Source organism: Charadrius vociferus, unplaced genomic scaffold (genome assembly GCF_000708025.1).
Source record: "Charadrius vociferus isolate BGI_N301 unplaced genomic scaffold, ASM70802v2 scaffold309, whole genome shotgun sequence".
Lineage (NCBI taxonomy): Eukaryota > Metazoa > Chordata > Aves > Charadriiformes > Charadriidae > Charadrius > Charadrius vociferus.
Genome location: NW_009661370.1, coordinates 2,924,168 through 2,946,547, shown reverse-complemented (window position 1 = coordinate 2,946,547; position 22,380 = coordinate 2,924,168). Strand labels below are relative to the sequence as shown.

Sequence of the window (22,380 nt, the reverse complement as noted above, 5' to 3'; positions counted from 1 at the left end):
TTACTTGATTCCATCTGTGTCCTGTTTGAGATCTGCATCCCATTTTTTTTCCTGAAATATGCAACTGCAGTTACTAGTGGCTTATGTTCCAAGATACAATAGCACATTTAGGTTAGTGTATTTTACATCATTTTTAAAAGATTAGGAACGATTGGTTTCTCTCTCCCTTCCCCCACCAGGGAAAAAAAAAAAAAAAAAAAAAAAAGATTATAAAGAACTGTTGAATAATACAGTAAAATGTGGAATATGATCACTTTCACCTTTGATCAATACTGATTCTGCAACTGATTTTTTTAAATATTTCTTTCTACACTAACTACATACATCTTTCTGTAGTTAAAATCTCCCATTTATGGTGAACTGTTCTTTAGTTTTCTTAAACCAATTGTCTGATATTCCAGGCAGCTCTTTTGGGCTGAATTCCAATTCCCAGATAGCCACTGTTGCTTTAAATAGCTGCAAATAGATTTTTAGAACTCATTTTGTAATAATTTTTTTATATCATTCTTCTCTTCTGAGTGTTCTAAAGTTAAAAAGTATCCTCTGGAGCACAATTAACTTGTAATGAACATAAAGGAGGAAGCTTTTGCCAGTGAAGCCTTGATAGCAGTATAATATCTGGATGATTTTTTCCTCTTTTGTATCATTTTTGTACTTCTGCCCAAGTTCATAAAAGCATGCTCACTTCCAGATAAAATAGATTATCAATAACAAAATCCCTGTGGATCACGTAAAGTCTGTTCACATTACCAAGAGTGCTTCCCTTCAAACAGAAATTTAAATTTTCTTCTCTGAAGAACCACCTTCTTGAACCACCTTCTTAAACCACCTTATAAAGAGAGCACTATGGTTGCCCTGAAATTTGCCAGGAGTTACGAGATGCTGATAACCTTACACTATCCTGAGCTACCAAGTTTGTCTACTAGAACAGGAAATCCTATAAAACCAAATACGCTGACATGATTAAAAGTATATCAAAGTATGGACTTCATTCTAGGTGAAACATGTACTAAATTCTGCAGCTAAAAAGCCTATGAAAAATAGTATGATTAAAATATTTTAAAGTTCTAAAATGATTCATCTTCCATTTCCTGCTAGGTGTGCCACTGGGCTACATTTCCTACACAGCCTTTCGTTACCTTGTTAACAGAACTCCAGTTATGCTATGGCTGAAATAGTTCATTTACTTCGTCACAAAACAGGAGTTTGATTATTTGATAGTTTTACTGAAAACCTCATTCTATGTTTGTTAATTCTTCTTTTTCTGAAACAAGTAAAGGAAAGACAAAGCAAAACCAAACCATGCAGCCCTCTCCCTTATTTCCAAAGCACTGACTGAAGAACAGTGGCCAAAGGGAAAAAAAAAAGCAACAAGAGCCCACGAGAAGCCGCAGGTTCCTATAGACCACTGGAAGCACGAGTCAGTCCTGCTAGAGATGCAGTGCTGTGGTTAGTGCTCAGGCAGACTGATTTCACGTTCACCATCTCACACTTGGGTAAGTGGTCACAGAGCAGCAGGAAAGATAAATGACTTTTAAAAACAAGGGGGGAAAAAACATCACAAAGTGATAGGGGGACTTCAGTTTGACAAATGTCAGCAAAAAAGCTCAAACAAATTGCCAACATCAAGCTACTGTTTAAACGTTAATGCTGTTAAAGAACAGATTTCCCTTTTCTCTGAAAAAGGAACATAAAATCTTCTGATAAGAAAGCTAGGAACTGTCACCTAGAATAACTTCTGCTGTTTTAGTGTCACTTCAAAACACTTTCGTCATTTAGTTTAGGTTTAAGTGAGACTCCGGTCCAGCTACTGGTCTCTTTCCAATTGCATGGACTTTTATTTTCGTTTTTTCATAAGGTAATGCCTTATTTCAAACAACAGCAGCAACAAAACCCAAGAGCTGCAATGAGACTGCTGGCAGATCTCTCTGCTAAATCTGCAGAATATTCCCCTCAGACTTCCTTTTCTTTTGGCACAGTACCTGTGTTCGCAGAAACTGTACCTCTTCTGTAAGCAGCTGCTTCTCTTTGAAGAGCTGATTCTGTTTGTTGAGCAGCTCCACTAACTGCTGGGCAGTGGCCTGGCAGTGCTTGTCAAGCTGCTGTAACCTGGAAAAAAATAGATAAAAGGGTTGCAGAGCATCTGAAGTTGGAGTTCATGGTAGAAGCTTTGATGTTTGCACTGCCGGGCGCAGCTCCCAGATGACAGAGCTGGGTCTGGTGCATGGGCTGAGACTAAAGTATTACTCCAAGGATGGGCATTCAATACATTTCATCTTCACACTTTAAACGAGCGCTTTTAAAGGTTTGCACGTCCGATTTAGAAGCCTTATCGTGACATGACAGCAAATTTGCTTTGCCATTAAGTGACATCAGTAAAGACCGCAAGACTGCATCTCGACACCTGCAGCTAAGCAAGCTGCACACGCTGTAGCTGCTTCGATAACCAGCCCCCTGCAAGTCACACACACTAGCCCAGATGATAAATCCAAATATCCCACTCCCCTGACAAACTGGACCTGAAGTGACAAAACCTTTTGTTTCCTGTCTGCTGCTCTTTGGAACCTGGTCAATGCCTAAAACTCGTTACAGAATGGTACATTTATTTCAAGTAAGTGTAGTGTTAACTAAGCACGTCCGTGTAGATGCTTTAATAGCGAAACAGGGGTCCCTGGAGGAGGATGTAAAGAGCCCATCACTCCAAAGGTCCTCCTCATCAGGGGTTGCAAAACAGAGGGAACAAGTTGGCAGGTATCAGAAGGAGCACACAGAAGCCTTTTGCTTACACTTAAAAAACCAAGTGCCTGAGTTGGGACAACACTGCTGTAGACAGGGCAACCGCACCTTTACTTATTTAATCACAAAACCTGGTATGGCTTGTTATATCCCCAGTGACTGTTTATTAATCCTGCCATGAAAAATTTAAAAATCTGCTTGGGACCCGTAGCAAGGGACGTAAACACAAATAAGCTGGAAATGGTGGTTTTACATTTACATTTACATGTATTTCACTTTTCAAATGGAAACGTCTTTAATCAGAAGTCCTTTCAGATATCTTAGAAGCTTTTTGTCCGTAAATAACAGTAGTCTAGAGAAAAACGTACACATCGAAACCATTATGTGCTTAGGGAGCATGAACTGACTCTGGTTGTGTCAAGCTTAGTTCTGGATCGAAACTTTGCACTTGCTTTTGTAAACTATTTCTTGCTCAACATATTGAAGTACAGCTTCAGCTGAAAAAGGTTTTAAGGCTGTATCTCTCATGCACAGTGTTTTTAATGGAATTAGTTCTATGCTTACAATAAGGCATGTGATTTTCTCAATCTTTCTACTTTCAGCTCCATGTGGTAGTTTTGACTTGTACAGCTGTCATAACTCAGCTAAGCTAGCGAGTCTGAATATTCACATTCTTAATCAGGATCATTCAAATAACTGCAGCAGTTAACACCCCCAAATTTCTTGATAAAAAGCTAGTAAAATCTAGCTGAGACAAAATTGTCAAAATCTAAGTCAACACTAGTATTTACTGATGGGTACAGGCCAGCCAACTTCCCTGAAATCAAACTGCAACAATCATGTAGCAAACACTGACCGCCCATATTGCACAGTGTGCTGTTGCTCTGCTAACACATCCTTGCAAAAGGGATTTGAGGAGCTGCAGGAGCATCTCCTGGGGATCAGAACAAAACTAAACGCAGCTCGCTGCAAACAGCAACAGCTGGTTGTAAACATCTAATGAAGCCAACAAACCCACCGCTTTGATAACACCGGGTATTCTGCTAAACACACACTTAGACACTCTGTGTCCAATTTCACACTCCCTATACCTTCCAAACTATACCATGTTGGTACGGGAGCTGTTTGTGCTTAATTTCTTTACTAAAGGTGATTTCAGGGGCGCTGAAATTCAAAAAACAAAGCAAAACTCCCTCACACAAACGAAACCCCACCCTTGTACTGTTCTTTTTTTGTTTTGAAGATAGTAGCTTTTCCTTGAGCATCTTCCTCCCAAGGAGTGCAAGAACAACGGTGGTGTTTGCCGGAGGCAACATCGTAGGTTCAGACTGGAGAGCCGAGTTGTGCTCACTACTTTGCCATTGATTCCCTTTAATTTGAGGAGGAAAGTGACCTTACTGCACATCTTGATTTTTAATAAAGACAGCTTCCAGTTCTTTATTTCTAGAGTACTTCCTGCTTTATAGCAGTACTGGTAGGGAGGTGTTAACTGGGAAGTGCCCTCTTCAGACAGCCAAGGGAAGAACCCCAGTGCTGCCCTACCCATTTGGAGCCTTGAGGCTGTAAAATCCTCCTCATGCATGGGAGCCCCACTCAACAACTACCAACTAAAGTAGATGCAGGCCCTTAGAATTTAAGTTTCTGCTGATTTCTACATTCAATTCATAATTTTCCCGTTATACTGGTGTTTCAGTCTGTTTTAGGAACAATCATATGGTCTTTGAGAGACCCTCTTCCAAAAAATTATTATTACTGGTAGCTAAAGACACGGGTAAGTAGATAAACCCCTTGACCACCATCTCTGCAGCAACATGATGAGCGTTGCCCGTCGCTGCTGTAGGGCTTGTTCCAGCCCCCAAGGAGGGGCCCTTCCCCGGCGTGCCTCTCCTGGCGCGAGGAGAAGGCTCCAGCTGAAGAGCGACCACTTCAGCGCGAGGAACTTCCTCTGGTTCTGGCACCCAGAGAGAAGTAATTTCCAGCTCCTGGGAATTTTACATCAAAATAACACTTTCTACTAGATACTCACAGGCAGCCCATGCAAATTTCAAAAACGTTACTGGATACAAGCCTTCGTGAGCTCTATTGTAAAGCTCTATATCCTTGCAGATCATGCAAAGGGTGATTCAGATAAACTACTGTAAATAGAAAAGTCTTTAATTACGACAACAGTACTCAATTATGCTTTTCTGTTTTGTAACTCCACCACCCACCGTGTTACATTTAGACTGTCCTCTTAAGCAGAGGCAGAAAGATGACACAGCAGGCCACAACTTCACTTTTACCATCTGTATCTATCTCCAGTGCTCAAGTACAGGATTAATAACATTCCTTTCTACAATTCTGGGTCATGATGGATAAAGAGGGAGTAGTTCTAGTCAGTGCAGATCTCGGTCCGTGAATTCCCAAATTCTGTCTACCAGTCTGCTCTCCCAAAACTGCTGCCAAGCTGGCCCTTGGTCCGCACGCCGGGACTACCAGCCTGCTCCGGTGCATTTAGCTCCTGAGGACAGGCTCTGGGCCCTCTCACAGTATCTGCTATTACGTGTGACATGTGCATCACAGCCACACATTCCCATATGCATTGTATCTGGCCTGCCTGCTGATCTCGTAAATGATTCAAGATGAGAAATGAACAGCTCCACCCACATTCACTGTACTTCCCATATGTTACAACTGCACATCGATGCCTGCCATCATTTTTACAACTGGGTGACAGAACCTTCTGCACGTTTTGCTAATACGAGTGAGCGAGTGAGGTTGCACAGTCGCCACGTTCACTTTGGCAACACCACCTACCAAGGCAAACACGTACTGTGTCCTGGGCATCTGAGTGACCACCATATCCTCACCCTCCATTCCAAATGAGATCGGTTTTCTGCCAAAGTGGCAAGATCTGTCCAGTTGGGATGTGGGGTGGCTGCTCCTCCTTGGCCTGGGCGTGCTGAAGGGCAGGAACTGACTCCACGCTTTGTCATGTTACTTCAAGGCACAAGGTGAAGACTTGCAGTTCTTGAACCACGTTACATTTGGACTACTTACAGGAGAACCTGGCACTAAGGACTAAGCAATAGTATTACCCTTAACATAATTTTTCATTAATCACTCTGAACCAAAATTCCTATTCCTATATGGAGGCAGCTTCAGGAGACAAGTGCTTCCACAGAAGGAGAACAAAACTGAGGCATCACAAGCTGTAATGAATGCTTCAAGGTGAAGGTTTTGCCCTGATCCTCAGTACTTGGAGCTGGTGTGTAGCTTTATGTTAGAAAGGCTCCAAGCTACCTTGCTACTTTGTGCAGCTACACCCTGCAGAAGACTACATCTCACTCCGTACAGCAGTAAAGTTTGGATCTGAGACTAGGCTATGCCGTAGCCTGCCCAGAAATGAAATAGAAAGGGATAGATAGGCTTTCTTACATTTCGACAACTATGGGTAGACAACCACTGCAAGACCCTGCAGAAACTATGTGAAACATCAAACACAAAGCAGAGCTTTGGCACCAAGGTGAATTCTACTCAGCGGAACAAACTTCCATTCCATCCAATACCACAAAGCTGGACTAGTACCCACCGCGTTACATTTAGATTGTCCCCTTGTGTGCGGCCTACAGACAAAAGCAAAAGCTTCCTTCTTTCTTTTCTACAAAGACACATTGCCAGCGCAGGGGCACCCACAAGGCTCCCGCTGCAAACCCCCCCGCCCTGGGGGACTCCCAGCTCCATTAATCTGCAGGCAACTGCGAGCAGCGAAGGGAAAAGCTGATACAACCTGTCAGCCCTCCTCTGGGTTTTAAAGTTGATTTGAAAGAAATTAATATGCAAGGATCCGTGGGCTGTGTCCATCCACCCAGCAGCGGGGACCAGTCCTTGACACGGCAGAGGCATTAAAAGGTTATTTACTCTTTCAGCACAGTCAGGTTACTGATGTAAAGCATTTCCACTCTACTCCAGTGAGCTGAATTTGCTGAAATGGCGTGATTGGATTGCAGCAACCGGCAGCAGCTAAATCACCAAATCCAATAACCATGCTGCATTTACTGGCACACGTCTTAATTAGGTTTTAATACAAGTAATCTGATAACTACTTCTGGCCAGCCAGAGCAGAGCTGTCAGAGCTGAAAGGGCTGTTATTGAGCGGCTCGTCCGGCACGCTGCTGCTGCGGCCGCCTCCCTGCCGAAGCCCCCCATCTGCCGATTGCCATGGTAACGGAGGGCAGCCCATCGTGCCCATCGCCTGCTGGACGCCCCGCGGCGAGCCCAGGATGCCGGCCGTCCACTGGGGGCCACCAGCACCCGGGCCACGGCTCTGTGGGCGAGGGGCTGCTGGGGTTCCTCCTGCCCCCCAAAACTACCAAACCCCAAAGTCACCGGAATACGTTACAGTGCAGCAAACTGCCTTTATAAAAACATTTCCCTTGTCAGGATAAGAGCATCAAGCTACTGGTTTCTGAGGTTGCTCTCGTATCGCTCATTTGCCTGTAGGTGGACACAGTGATCTGAGGCTGCTTCTGGTCACAAGGGGGAAAACCAGGGGTGATGTCGCAGACCCCCGCCATGCCACAGAGACGCTACTGAAGGGGACTCTGCCCCAACACGAAGGCAGTGCCAGAGTTGTTTATCAGCCATTTGCAAATCTCAAATGTTTTGAACATGCTATGAATTTTAAAAGCAAATACAGGTTTAAAGACAAGCTTGTTACAAAAAGAGGGAGCAAGCCAATTAGAAAAGAAAGCAAAACCCAGCAAACTTTCCATCAGCAAACATCTACCTGCTCTCATCATTTTTCTCAGGACATCCTACACATTTGCAGTCACAAACTAAAGCAATAGGTAGTGTTTAAATTTTAGTACTTAACAGACAGTTAAGTTACCCATTAAAGGATGTTAAATTTGTATACTCAAATACTCAAGAGTTAGGAAATGCCAGAGTGAAGGTTATCTGTGCACCTCCTTCCCACCCTGGCTCCCACCTCCACTGCTGGTCCCCTGGCCAGCCTCGCCAGTCTCTTCCCAAGGCAATTACCCACTGTGACCCTGGCTGAACAGTTTTCAGCCTAAACCACAGTTTTTGGCAAGCCTAATGAAAGCACAAAGAACTTCAGTAGCGTCTTACAACAAGCAGCATCACACAACCTTACATACAAACTCCAGTGATCACAGCTAGATCCTGACACAGATGGAGCAGGCACTGCCTAAGGTAACCTCCTCCTATACACAAACCAATGATCAGGCTTGCTTTGCCTATATCTATAAGGATCTTGGAAATCCAGACTTGCTGCCATGCAAAGAGTTCAGGCGTACGGCTGGTGCTCACGGTGAGCTTGTTTCTGCAGCCACAACTGCCCCAGCTGCTGTCACTCCCCACCCCTCTTGCAGGGACGGCAGCATGGGTCCCCTATGCTTTCTACCTTAACTCTGCTACTTTTCTGTCTTCCCTTTTCATAGCAGAAATGATGTCTTTTTCATTAAGGCAGCAAAATTTATATTCACCACCTCTTCATATCTTCAATCAACTCCGTGGACAACTAGGGCATTTAAACCAGTAGTAAAATTAGTTCTCATATGAGCAACCTGCATCTTCATTGTGGTTTGCAGCATAGACAAATTCACACAGTAAATTTTGAGGTAACTAGAGTCTATAATTTTAGAAATGCAGACAAATAGCAAATTACCCCCCAAAGTTCCAATAGTGTCCTAAATTGCTATTTACTTAAGATCTTGAGCCATAGATCAGGACCTTGAGATAACCTTGATGATGAGCATCTCAGAGAAGTCCCCGTACGCTCCCAAAAGAGGAGCATCTATACTCCCTATACATTCCTCCAAAGAGGAACATCTATACTACCTATCCTTTAACTGATCTCCATTCTCTGTTCTAGCTTCAAAAGCAAAACACTACGATCCACCTTTCTCGTGTTAATGAAAGAAACAAAGCATCAAAGAAAAAGAACCACACAAATGAAAAAAAAAAGAAGCTGTAACAGTGAGTATGAACTATGGACAGTGAATGAGCCTCCTCACCTCTGTCACACTGGAAGTCCTGACTTCTAATAGGACACAAGACGACAGTTTAGGGCACATTAAAACAAGTTTCTGTGACATCTCCCACCCTCTGAAATCCCTATCAAAATTCTGTTGCCACATAAAAGGCCCAGACTGTCATTTGGTCAGGCAGAGAAAGAATGCAATCTATACTGCTTCTAGCTTAGTAAGGTAAGCACTTGCCCACACTACAGGCAGAACAAACTCATCCAACTTATGTTAACAGATGGTAACTAGAGGTTAATATTCCTTGCACAGTTTGGAATTGGACACCTAAGAAGAAAATGTCCACATTTCACCATGAAACTCTTGACCCAGGTGGTCCTTTTTTTTTTTTTTTTTTCTTTCTTTAAATGTGTATTGGGTAACCTCTAAATTAATTTTACTAAAGGCACTCTTAATTTTTCCACATACTCTTAAAGTACCACCTATATTACATCTTCTCCAAGAAGATAACAACCCTCACATGCCATGATAACAATTACAAATAGGGTTTAATTAAAAGTTTACTTCGCAACAGTAGCTTCCCCTTTGTTTCAGATGTCATTGCTGACTATCTGGATACATCTTCACTTCCACAGCTGGCCCAACAGGTTAAACAAATAGATCATGTAGGAAACCTGAGCTGGGATCTATTCCTGGGCTTCTAATAGCTCGTGTCTAACGTGCTGAAGAGAACATTATCAGCCTGCTCTTTAGCAGGGGGTGTAGCAGCTGGGCTTAGCCGATACGATTGCTGCTTTTAGCCCTCCTGGGTTTGGACAGGAAGGAAACAACGAAAGAGAATGGATGGCAGGCCGGAAAAGATAGGGGTGAAAGCTTCACTAATGTCTATTTGTGTCTGAATCCCTAGGCTGAAGAGAGGCTTTTCCTCCTTTAAAGGAATTTGAAATAATATAGTCTATGCTAAGAAGATGAACTCTGAATCAGGTTTGTTCTAGAGAAAAATAGTCCTGGTTGTTATTTTCTGCCTATTGCTGAGAAATGTTTAATAAAACCATTCGCCAAACCATTTAGGCTGGCTAACAATTCAGAGTGCTGTAAAATACCTTAGGGAAAAAAAAGGAGGCAGGGCTTGCAGCAGATGCATAATCATCAGAATCCTCGAATGTTATAGTCAGACTTTTTTTTTTTTTCCAATACGGTCACCTCTGATTTTGTTACATACTGGGCAGAACAGATTTTGCAAAATTTCTCCATCAGGAAACAGAGCCTTGATAATGCTAAGAGATGTACATCCTATCACGGTTTGAAAAGTGGCCCCCTCACGTTTTTAAGGACCATTCCACGAGGTACATACATGCCATTACTATAATATTTTTTCCTGCACTTGTTTTACTAGTTACAACAATTTTTGTCATCTGTTTACATTTTATAAACGTATACTCCATTTCCCCCCATTGCTTACTGTGATTCTTCTTACTTCTTTCATTACCAGACAAACGTGAACCTTTACAGACTGCTAGTTGGTGTCCACACAAAACAATCGCTATATTCGAGTCAAAGACAGTGAGAATTTTTTAATGCAATCTGCCCAATCTGAACGCTTTCCTTCAGAAACACTTTGCCTTTAAAAAGAAATTCCCAGCATGAACCTCATCAGAAGCGACATGTAACAGACAGTACATGTGGTGTTTGGGCAGGCAGCAGAGAATTGAAAAAGACGGCTTCACTTTTTCTATCCCATGGCATGTACAGAAGGTACATGTGGCCCAAGCTGACATCAGGCATTTGAAGCAAAAAAAACTGCTAAAAGCATCAGCTTCTGTTAATTTACTTTGTCAGACATTGTCTTAATTAAAAAAATACTAGCGGTAGAAAGGGTAGTGCAGCTGAGCTACAACTGCTTCAGTTGTTTCTGACAGTCGCAACGGCAGACTAACAGAACAGCTTTGGGTCCAGCCCTGCTGTCCTCCCTGAGCCCGGGCTCGAGCTGCAACCAGCAAGGACTGGGGGCTCTCTGTTACAGACAGCATAAAGCTCCCGTTTCGTGCTTATAGCTATTAGTACCTGTGTTTGAAAGGTAAAATGTTTCTCACTAGCGGCCTTGGAAAGAGGGGCTCAACATTGCTGGGTGCAGTCATTCTGATTTGGTTATCTGCAAGGGAGTCTTCTCAGCTTAATAACTATATATATCATAGTCCTTCAAAAATGTTCTTCAACTCCAAAACCGCAAGGCTGCTATACTGTATAGTTTGACCACTATGAAAATAAGCTATAAAAATATCAAACACAAAGTGCTAAATATCTATGTAGGCGTCACTCATTAGTTCCTTTGCTTAAACCCCATCACCCTTATTTTCCACACCAGAGGTGCAAATATGCCCCTCTTTCCAGTTCATTTCAAACAAGTGATTTTGCCTGTAAGCTCTGGCAAGCGATACACATTTGCTTATTTTCAGGGTTCACACAGGGTTATTGTGGTTTTCATAAATTACAGTGAAAGTAATGATAGATGTAAGATTTGTAGGGAGCGTAGTTTTATGCTTGTGACATACAAGAGGAGGAATATGACTTTAAATTGGTGACAGAGATAATTTGACTGTGCAGCATATTCAGATAGATGTTTTCCATACAAGGCCCCGTTGCTCTCTCCACACAGACCAGATTGCTTCCATTTGCAAACTTACCAAGTCTGGCCTATTCCCCTTCAGATACAGCCCTATCACACATGTCTATTTCCCAAACTTACTCTGCCTAGGAAACAAAAATGAGAATAAGGGGCCCATATTAAATGGGGATCTAGAGAAATGGCTGGGAAGGAGGTCAAGGTGGGCAGAGGAGCCTAGGATGCGCGTGAGAGGTAGGGAAGAGCTGTGCTCGGATATACCCAAGGGACCTGAGGAGGCTTCAACCACTCTTTCTCTTTTAGCCCTGGTTGGCCAAGCAAGCGTGCTCCCACCTCACAGGGAGCTCCTGCTGGAACGCAACACTGCGCTTCACGCCAGGGCTGTATCCACTTGGGACCAGCCCCAATCTCCCCACGTCCCTTGGTACACTGTAGAGCAGCTCTGCAGAGACTGAAGGGAGAGTCACAGCATCGAGGAAACACCAGCTGGGGGGAATGAAACAGGTAAGACCAACAGTAGGGGAGACGGCGAATGTTACGAAGAAAGATTGGGAAGGGCTTTGGGAAGGGCTGAGAGGAAAGGAGTTTCATCCTGAGAAAACAGAGGTTTTCCAGATAATGAGAAAAGCTGGAGGATCTGAGCAGTATTTTTAGCCCACCTTCACGGAGCTCAGCTCTTGTGAATACAGAATCCACTCTGTGTTTTGTTTATATTAAAAACATATATATTTTTTTTATATATATAAAATTTATATTAAAAACACAGGGAATTTCCCTGCAAAGTTAGTGAAAATGGCAATTGCTTAGAAGCACTGAAGGAAAGCAGGAAAGCATTTCACAGAAAATCCCTCTTAAAAACGTATTAGTACATTATAGAGAGTATTACAATCTCTGTAAGACAGTGGCTATTTCACGATGTATATATATTGGCCCAATTGTGCTCTGAACTCACTGCATTGAGCCTAAAGGCTGAACTCAATCATTCCTAGGAAATGCGGGAATTCTATTCCTGCTTTAGAGGCAAATATCATTATAGTTATCTTCAGAATAACCATTAACCCCTCCACAATAAGGAATGTGATTGCAACCAGGCAGTTTGGAGACGAGTATGAACACACCCAGACCACAGCCAGTGGGAAGGGTCAGTGATGCCTTCTGGTGGCAGCAGCTTAGCTTGTGGCTGAGAATAGCCGTTCTAGTGTCTCTGCAATAGCAGCACAAGGCTGTCGGAAGTACCATGCAAAATTAGCACAAACGTGGCTCCAGCCAGGCTCTCCTGTGTCACAGCTCAGCACATCAGTCAGCAGTCGCTGGACCCTGCACGGGCATCCCACTGGGGCAAGACTACTGGCACCTTCCAGCAGAAGAATTCATTCTGACCACAACTGCACATGTGCATGCACAGGCTCTTCCATTTCCACTGTATTTTAATTATTGTCAAAAATCATAGCAAAACTATCGGTCTTTTCTTTGCTACAAGTTGAAATAAGTGTTATTCATTTCCTTGACGCATCTTCAGTGTAACTATAAGAAGAGAAGAGTACTTTTGCCCTTACATTACATCAAAAGGTCTTGCTTAGTTCCGTTAGGTAAATTATGCTTTCCTCATATTACTTCCCCGTGTTTCAGCGGTAAGCAATCATAACAGTTTTATGAAACAAATGTTTAAACAAGAAAGCTGAGAAGTCTTGATATGCTTTTGGGAGCTGAACATTCTCACTCACATAAGTAGTTGGACAATTAAAATTAAGTGCCTGAAATCACTAGTAGTAAATTAAGACAACAAAGCTGTGTCTCCTTGTATAAAAATACAACCATGTTTTTTTTTTTCTTCTAAGTAGGGATACAGAAGACAAACATGTGTGCAAAATTAGAAGCAAGAGATCCACCTACTATCAACCATTATTTGTCTCTGTAGACTCAGTAAGCCCTGATGCTGCCGCTGCAGCACAAATATACCATTTCCCAATAATGAATTTTGAGTAACCTACACAGAGAAATGCATGTTTCTGAATGAAACGCACACTTTTGCTAATGCACACCATGATGTTGGTGAACTCACACGCTAACACATCACAGAAAACGGCCGGGGTTTCTGAAAGACTGCGAAAGCTCAGCAGATGCCCCAAGAGAGCCCGAGGTCCCCACTGGGGCTCACTGGTCTGACTCACTCCTCCTCAGCAGCCACCGCAAGAGCTTCCAGAGAGATGCTGGTGGTCTTGGCACCGCTCCTGGCGGACAACTGTCCACCTCACACCTGGCTCAGCCTCGGCTGAGGCGAGGTAATGAACAGGCCGATAAAACGAACCCAAACCTCTCTCCCGAGGGAGGCTACTTTTGATCAGTGTTGAGCAACATATGCAGGCTTGAGCAGGGGGGCACGCAGGCAGCTCAGGAAAAAGCCTCTGCTGCTGTAACTAAACTGCAGATTAAGCTGAGGACTGCTGTTTCCTAAGCTCCAGATAAGGAGCCTTCTGGAGAGCAAGAAAGAAATTAAAGAGAAAAAAAGACCAGTAACTGTACTTTTACTTTTAAGTTATTGGGAATTTAGCCTATATTAGCGCAGCATTTGTCTCAGTTTAAGATAGTCTATTTTTCAGCACAGATCCTCAGTAGGGATGATGCTTCTGTAGTTAATGGTTTGTTTCTAATGTCTCTGAAACCATAACATTACTTGCTCAGCAAGTATCTACCTATGAATGAATATTTGAGCGTCCCTCATGATATCTCCTTACCTAACAGTTGGGATATGGGATCATAATGTACTTAAAGTCCCTTCAAATAGAATAACCCTAATTCCATTGAACTCCTCTACTGAAACATGAGATTTTTAATTTCCTTTGAAACAAACAGTATCAGGGAGATAGTACAGGTGTAAGTCCAGTTTTAAGAGGCCTGATTTCATTGAGACATACAGAGGAGTTTAGAGTTCTATTGTGTGACAGCAGAGAAACAACTAAAACCTATTTCTGTTACAGATCTGGACACAAAAGATTTCATCCTGATCCAGAATAACTCCCGTGAGCTGTAATGTGAACTACAGAGACTCCTGTAAAGCACATAAAACCTCACCAAGAGCCCAATCCTGCGTCGCTAAAAACAAAAGGAATTTTGCCTTTAATAGGAGCAGGCCCCTTGTTTGCATAAAGAGCAACTTGTCAAACAGAATACGAATGCCAAGCTGGTACGTTAAAGCCACAAGCACAATAGCCCCAATCTTGTTTTTAACTAAGCAAATCCCAGAGAGAGCAGTTTTCCCCCCAAATCTGGGCATCGGCTACAAATTCAATGAATCAGTGTCTCGAAGTGTTCACGAAGGATGCAGGAAATTTGCAGAAGGGCATGAGCTTCTCATTTCAAAGAGAGGGAAACTGTGTTTTCATTATAAAAAATGGGCTGTGAAAAAATCCTAAACACACAATAGCTCTCTTTCAAGTATAAAGTTCAGAATTAGATCTCCCAAGTTTCCCGTACGTTAAAAGAAGAACACAGAATAATGATATAAAAATCCTTCACAAAAAACCAACAAGCAAGGATGAAGCAGTACCCGCCTGGGGGCCAATTGCCTCTCCAGCAGCGGTAAGGCTGTTACTAGGCTTGCAGTACCATTTGTTCCATTACACAATCTCCTGAAGCCTTTTACAGAGAGCTAAAACAACTGCCTGTACCAACACGACACATGGCTTTCCATCCCGACTCTTTGCTAATCCAGACGCTCCAACCATCTTTCTTTAAGATGCCATATGGTTGGCAGAAGCCTGTAGATCTAGCAGCACATCTGTTTGTATGTTACTTCTCCCCTCCAACTCCCCCCTCCACACCACAAAAGAGAGAGCAAATAATTATTTAACATGTAACCAGTTAAACTGCATTTAAAGAGGACGGGGATTATTTAGCCCTAGATATTTTAAAAATATAGATTGTCGCAGGAGATCGTTTGTCGCTCAGTGATTTGAGAAATACAGAGAAACAAAACAAAGAAATGAAAGGCACACTGGCAAAATGATTGCTGCATTTGAATTATTTAAATGACTGCCATTTCAGACCTTATGCCCGAAGATTTATTTCCCACGTTAGTGTGCCGCTGAAGAAGGGACCGAATTTTCTTTCTGCTTTTGTCAGAGGTGAATCAGACAAGCAGACTAGGAAACTATAATACACCGAACCATGCTTTGTTAGGCAAGCAGAGTGAGTCTGTATGCTAATGACTCTGCAGGAATACACTGACACACTGATTTTTTTTGGTGTGATGAGCAAAGATTATTGACACTGTTGAAATCCTGGTTGCACTGGCATGCAGGCAACCAGGTTGTCTCTTTAGAATCCAGACGCTAGGAAGACAGGCTGCAAAAATAATTTTGTTTGTGATGAGTTATCATTTGACCATTTATGACACAATTGACTGTAACAGAAAAGAAAATATACACAGCCTGAAATTAAAAAAAAAAGACCAAGAACATAGAAATTATAGATAAATGCCCCTATAAAACTCTCATCGACTCCTCTGTGATGAATAACCATCTCAGTTAACGAAGGACAGGCAGAGATGGAAATGTGTAAGGACAGACGGCACAACTTTGCAATTCTGTCTGCTGAGGATTTGCAGCACCTTTTGTTCAGAAACACTATTTCCTCATTCAACTTTTCATGCATCAGTAAATTAAGACATCAAAGAGATAAAAGATAACAGCTCTACCTCAAATGCTGCTCACATGTATTGTTCGTGTGATTATCTGTGCAGAGAGAAGCAGTACGTAGCATAAAGACCACGAAGCACATATGTACGTTCTAGCATTTTTCAAGAAGAATACAAACTAGACATGTATTTGCTCCAAATAGTCTCCCCACGTCAACTCTCCATTGCAATGAGCACAGAACCTTCCTCTGCCTTCACAAAAACAGCTTTCCTTACAATATGGGAATGCTTGTGTTCGACTAGATAATGTACAAGTTGTTTTTCCCCTCAGCTATTTAGGAGTCAGAGTTCCTAAACAAACAACGGGGAGACCGTGTCCTACCCTTACTGAAAGAGCAGACCAAGGTTGAGGTTTTGGTTCAAACCAGCATTCTTGAGGACACAACACTCAATTTCAAAGCTGATTATTTTATGGCTAGTATTTTCCTTTTTTTTCCCTCTGTCTCAAGGCTATTTTAAATTTCATCAAAATTGCTTTGGATAGTTTTATATAAAAACAAAATTAAAAAGACACTTTCTCCTCCCATAATTCCACTCTTTTCCCCTCTTTTCCTTAAGAAAAACATGACAGAAGTTCAAAACACACTTGAATTTCAAAATGTAAAAATGTGGCAATGTATTCAATAATGTAGCAATTTAGCTCAGTTTAAATTTGATAGGGCTTGATTTCCCAGCTATAAGAAATAAAGAACTGTATAGAGGGTGTTTAGTGTAACAAGAAATGTTTATAAATAACTACAGATTAAGATTTCAGTCAGTCATATGCATAGTCTTCAAAACTTAAAATTATGAAACTACTTAAATGTAAAAAAAAAAAAAAAAAAAAAAAGAATCAACAGAAAACCTTCCCAACTTCTTGGATTAATCTCTTTCAGACCTTGCTTGCTTTGCACGCATTCCTGGTCATTAATCAATTTTCATTTCAGGTGTTAATGCCCCGGCTTAGCCCACATGCCCCAGGTCTTCTTACAGGACTCTGGAAGATGACAGAGAAAGTTTTTCCCAATTGTCTGATTGTATACATGTTAACATCTTTTATTTTCCTTGATGGAGGGGTGGAGAAAGATTTTCCTCTTTATATTTTCTTGAGAAATTCCAAATAAACTCAACAGTACTTAATGGGTCTAAAAATGCCTATGTTATCCATTGGGTTGCTCTGGATAGCAAAGTGATAATAAACTCAGCAGGATGTCTTCTGAACTGATCAGTCAAAACCAATCGTCTATGACCACATTTGGTATGTCTCTCAACATCAGCTGTGACTGAAGTTCCGGGAGAAGACATACGTGGAGAGCTGTCACACAGGCTGTCTCCCCCATCCCAGTCCCTCACCAGCAAGTTCCAGTACCACCCTCCCTTCAATAAAAGCCCGTACAAACATCAGAAACAGAATATCAGAAACACAGGGGCTGGCCAACAGAGGTCCTTTGCATATGTGAAACATGCATTGGATTAAGCATTTCAGAATTCAAATGTACTGTTTAGGCAAAGAGTATGGCCCCAGATTTAGGTATGAGAGAGAAAATGAACTTTGTATATATGTTAAGTCTTCTTGTTCCAGAACAAGTGAATAAAAAGAAACCATGGGTGAAGTCTTGGCCAAGACCCGCTGCAAACTGACTAGCATAGAAATAATGTAAATGCTGCATGCTTTCTTATTGCTTGCAGGCTAAGAAAAAATAATATACTTTGTTCTTTTGACAAGCAATGGAAAATTATGAAGGTGCAGGATGAGTCAAGAACTTCTCCCTTGACTGCAGTGTAATTGCACTGCTGCTTACACATGCTCACCCTTAATGATTTCTGATGGAGAGAGCTGACGAGTTCACTGGATAGCAGTTTGGACCACTTAAGAAAAAGATTGGTTGGGTCTAATGAATAATCCACTCTCATATCTTGGTCATAGCTACAAATGCAAAACAGTGGGGATTTGGGTTGGTTTGGGGTTTTTTGGGGTGGGTTTTTTTTTAAGTTTTTAAAGAAAAGACACTTATATGGAATAAACAGGATTGTAAAAATAGGTTTAAAGCTTGTGGTGTTCATATTCTAGGTATACCTGAAGTGTCTGATATCAATAAATAATAACTGTAAATCCTCTACCCAGTTCTACCGGACACTTCATTTGCGACTTGTAGAAACAACAGAATTCCTACAGTGATTTGTAAAAATAACGGAATGGTTTTCCTCTTTTGAAACAAAGACAAATGGGGAATCGAAAGCAAAACCCCTTCAATTTGAAAAGGGCTACATGGAGAAGTGGAGATATTAGCAAGGGAATTAATTTCTGCCTTCATAACCACATGAATGCCCTTAGACATCCATTAGCAAAACAGAAAGCATAGAACGGCTACATTGAAAAATGACTAAACTTCATACCGGCTTTTTTAATTTTGCAACTCCCGTTTTAGTATCATTTCTAGTTCGGATAGTGACTTCATGTACTTATTTTTAATGATACAATAAGAAAATACACAGAGAAATTAAGTAATCAGTAAGGTATCTGAAAGATTTCAGGTAACATTTCTACAAGTTTCATGGTATTCAAACTATTCTAATGTAATCAGTTTCTATTATTCTAACTCTTAGGCATTACCCAAACATGTTTTAATAATCAGGGTGATTCTTCTGAATTGCATAGGAGCTTACTTTGCTTATGTGCATTAAACAATCAAACAATCCCAAGTAGTAAGCTTTTTGCCTCTTTTTTTTTTTTTTAAGCACAGCAAGTTTGACTTTTGCTTGTATATTCTAAAGCCTGTCATTAAATTGAAAACAATGTTTACAGATTAAATATAGAAAACGCAGAAATCACAAAAATGTCCAAGATGTCCTGCAGGACTGATGTTCTAAATTTCTACAAGTGTCAGCTCTGGAACCGTTATTTGGACTTTTAAACTGCCTTCCTCATCCAACACACACAGAGCAGGGAAGTATTCAGCCTCCTTGTTGTAGTTGTAACATACAAAGCGTGTGTGAACAATATACTCCCCAATGAATTATTAATTATTCAATAATGACATATATTTTGCACATACATGTTTTACCGTATGTAAGTATTGTGACCTATTACTGCAAGTTGCACTTGCATTTATTTCTGCAGCTTTGTAGCATTTTGACTTTTGAAATTTTACTTGCAATCTGATGTCTCCTCCACCACAGAATCACAGAATGGTCAGGGTTGGAAGGGACCTCTGGAGATCATCTACTCCAACCCCCATCACAGCACTGTTATCAAAATTAATAGGCCAAGATAGTCTTCTAAAATTAAACTCTGATCTGAAAGGTACATTTGAACATTTGGGGATCTCTCTTCAGATGCTGACAGGGAGACATGTGAGCGGATGTAGAGAGAATCTGGATATATGGTTCACATATGGGCCTAACAAGAGCAATCTCTTCATATAAAGACACTATTTCTCATGCTAAGTCTACCTTGTTTTCTAATGTCAGCTGAAAGGAATGTTGGAATCTGGGACAGTTTTCTGCATCAGTCTGTTATTTAACTGCCTGATGTCAGGATTATCGTCTATTTCCTAGGACCTCTGTAGTTTAGGTTTTTTGATTTGTTGTTGTTTCGGGGTTTTGTTGAGGGTTGGTTACTTGTTTAAGACTAGCAATGCTACACCCTCTTCAGAAATCTTATTCTTCCACCCAAAGTACTCTGAAATTAATAAGGTACCCCAACTGGTAAAGGAATTTTTTTTTTTAATTTTTTTTTTTTTTTTGAGTGTTGCGTTAGAACCATGAGATTACCACTGAGGCAACTGTTACAAAAGAAACTTGGTATTTGGGATTGCCAAGCGCTGAATGTTTTTGAGCACAAGTCCTTCATCTGAGTCTAGATCCAAATACACATGTCCCAGGCACAATGCTACACGAGTTGTCATTTAGGGCTTCCTTTAGTACAGCACAGAATCCAAAATGTCAGCACAAGACAAAAGCAATGAGTAGGAAGAAGTGGAAAACAAATCCTGGTTGCTAAGTTAGCCTGTCATGTAGCAAAAGTTTGTGTGAAGCCACATACCATATGACCCAAAGGCTCATTTTGCCCAGAAAGCTACAGTTTAATTAAAAAAAAAAAAAAAAAAAAGTAGTAGTACAGTAGAAAGGAAATCCAGTTGCAAACATGCAGAAAGTAGGACTTGTACTATCATTCATTGTGGGAAAATCTATTACTTTACCCTGATTAGCGTAACTATACCTGAAGCACAAAAATTTTGCTCAGAGCGGTCTGGAAGAAAAGCATCAACATTCAGTAATGCCTACCACTCCTCACACGCAACCATTTCACAGCTTTATCTTAAAAGATGTTAGAAAAGATCAGTACAGCATTATTGCCACACAGTACACAGATGACCTTAAACCCGCAACGCCAGGATCTGTACCACGGTACGGGTAAAACCGAAACCCAGCATTTGGAAAAGAAGTGCCACAGTTCAAAACAAAATGCTCAGAAGTCTCCGATAGCTGCCAGAACTCTAAACTCTGAGGATCAGGAAGTGACCAGAACTCTTGTTTTACGGATTTAAATAACTGAGGAAAGCCAAACACAGCAGCACCTCTGAGCTCTGCAATCCTAAGCAACAGCATTGACCGAGGAAAAAAAAAAGCACTGGAATACAGAACGAAACACGTGAACATATGAGGTGCTGCCCAAGCTTACCTTAACTTAGGGAAAATGCTCAGGCAAGGAGGTTGGAGACAAAAGTTACCTCTTCGAGCTGCTAAATTATTTTGCAGCTAAGTCATTACAGCGACAAAAGGGCTTAATGGTTTGCAGCGACCAATGAGTCACAGGGTTCACAGGCAAGTCTTCATTTAGCTCCACATGCCCAAAAGAAATGAAAAATTCTTTTTGATTCAGGGTCCTAATTAGGATGATAATTGGAAGAAATCTTAAACCGTCACACTTGACAAGAACAACCTATGTGCTTACACCCAGACTCTTTTGTAGCATATTGTGGGGAGAACACTGAGCCTTATAGTACACTAAACAAATTACACTACCTTCCCTAGTTGGGGTCTGAACTTGGTTCCAAGTTTTGAAGGAGTCCAGGGTTTTTGAGGGAACCCAGCCAGCAATTCAGGCAAAGATTTCTTCAAAGGATAAAGAAGCTTGATTTTTTTCTTTTTCTTTGTCCTCCTCTTTTCTTTTTAAAATAAAAGCAACATCTCTGATTTGTGAGCACAGACTTTTGAAAGGAAGGGAGAAAACACCATTACAAATAGCAAGCAAAGCTTTCAGTTTATGAATCTACTATTTCATCCATGAGATATCCAGGTTGCCTTCATCATCATTTCCAAAACACCACATTATATAAGGCAACAATGGAATATTAGGCTGGTCTGTTTCCCATATTTTTAGTTGGCTCAGCTGGAAAGTGAATACAGGCTATTGCCCCAGGACGAGTGAATAATTTAACTCAAACGCAATTTTGCACAAAATTACTTTGACAACTGGAAAAAAAAAAAAAAAAAAAAAAAAGAAAAAGCATAGCTAGTCAGACTCCTTGTTAAAGATTAGAATTTGATGTTTTTTCCCCTAACTAAACTAGTATAATCCATGAAGTTTAGTTCACAGTGTTACTGTTAAACAAGCAAGGTACAAATCTCGACATCAAAACACCAAGTTTTTCTGTGCTAAGAATTAACTGTCCCTGCACAAAGTGTCAAGGACAATACTTATGCATTACATCTCAAACAGTACTACATTGGCCTGGGTGAAATCTCTGCTCAAGAGTAAAATTTATGCTGAGGTAAATGCAAGACAAAATCCCCAAGTTGTACACCGATATTTAGAAGAGGTCTGTTGCATGTGGAACTGGTTTTGATCTATAGATCATAAACTCCTGGAGGCACAGATCTTCTTTAATTACATGACTACAAAGCACCATGTGTTTCCATTATGCTATTTAAATAATAGATTTAATTTGAATTTACATTTGTTGAAGTAAACATTACTGAGTGTAACATTACCCTCCAATCTGATGCAGAAAGTCACTGAAGTACTAGGAAAAAATTCCTTCCCATAAAGATTACAAAGGAAAGAATCCCCAAATGTGCTATTTGAAAATATGAATAGAAATTAGCTTAATAGGAGAGAACAAATTTTAGTGGAACAAAATTTTTAAGATGATATTTTTACACAAATAACACTAACATCTCAGGTAACCTTCATTTGCAGTTCTGCTCTACAGTTATCGGTTACGTTTAAGGGACTGAATGAATTCAGATGTTTTCAGCAACTAAAGTTCCACTGATTATTAAAAGGAAAGAAAGTAGCATGAGAAGGATCAGTCATTTATCTTGCAACACTGCTGTAACAGAAGTGGAACTGG

General features: G+C 41.1%; 1 protein-coding gene across 1 annotated transcript in view; it reads right to left on the bottom strand.

Annotated features, from left to right (window-relative positions):
- SDCCAG8 (serologically defined colon cancer antigen 8) overlaps nucleotides 1–22,380 on the bottom strand; it is a 105,470-nt gene continuing 83,090 nt past the window's right edge. The window contains exons 18-19 of the mRNA XM_009893657.1: nucleotides 1,983–2,109; nucleotides 1–51 (exon numbers count right to left, since the gene is read on the bottom strand). Of these exons, the coding sequence (XP_009891959.1) occupies nucleotides 1–51; nucleotides 1,983–2,109 (178 nt within the window). The remainder of the gene's footprint in view (nucleotides 52–1,982; nucleotides 2,110–22,380) is intronic.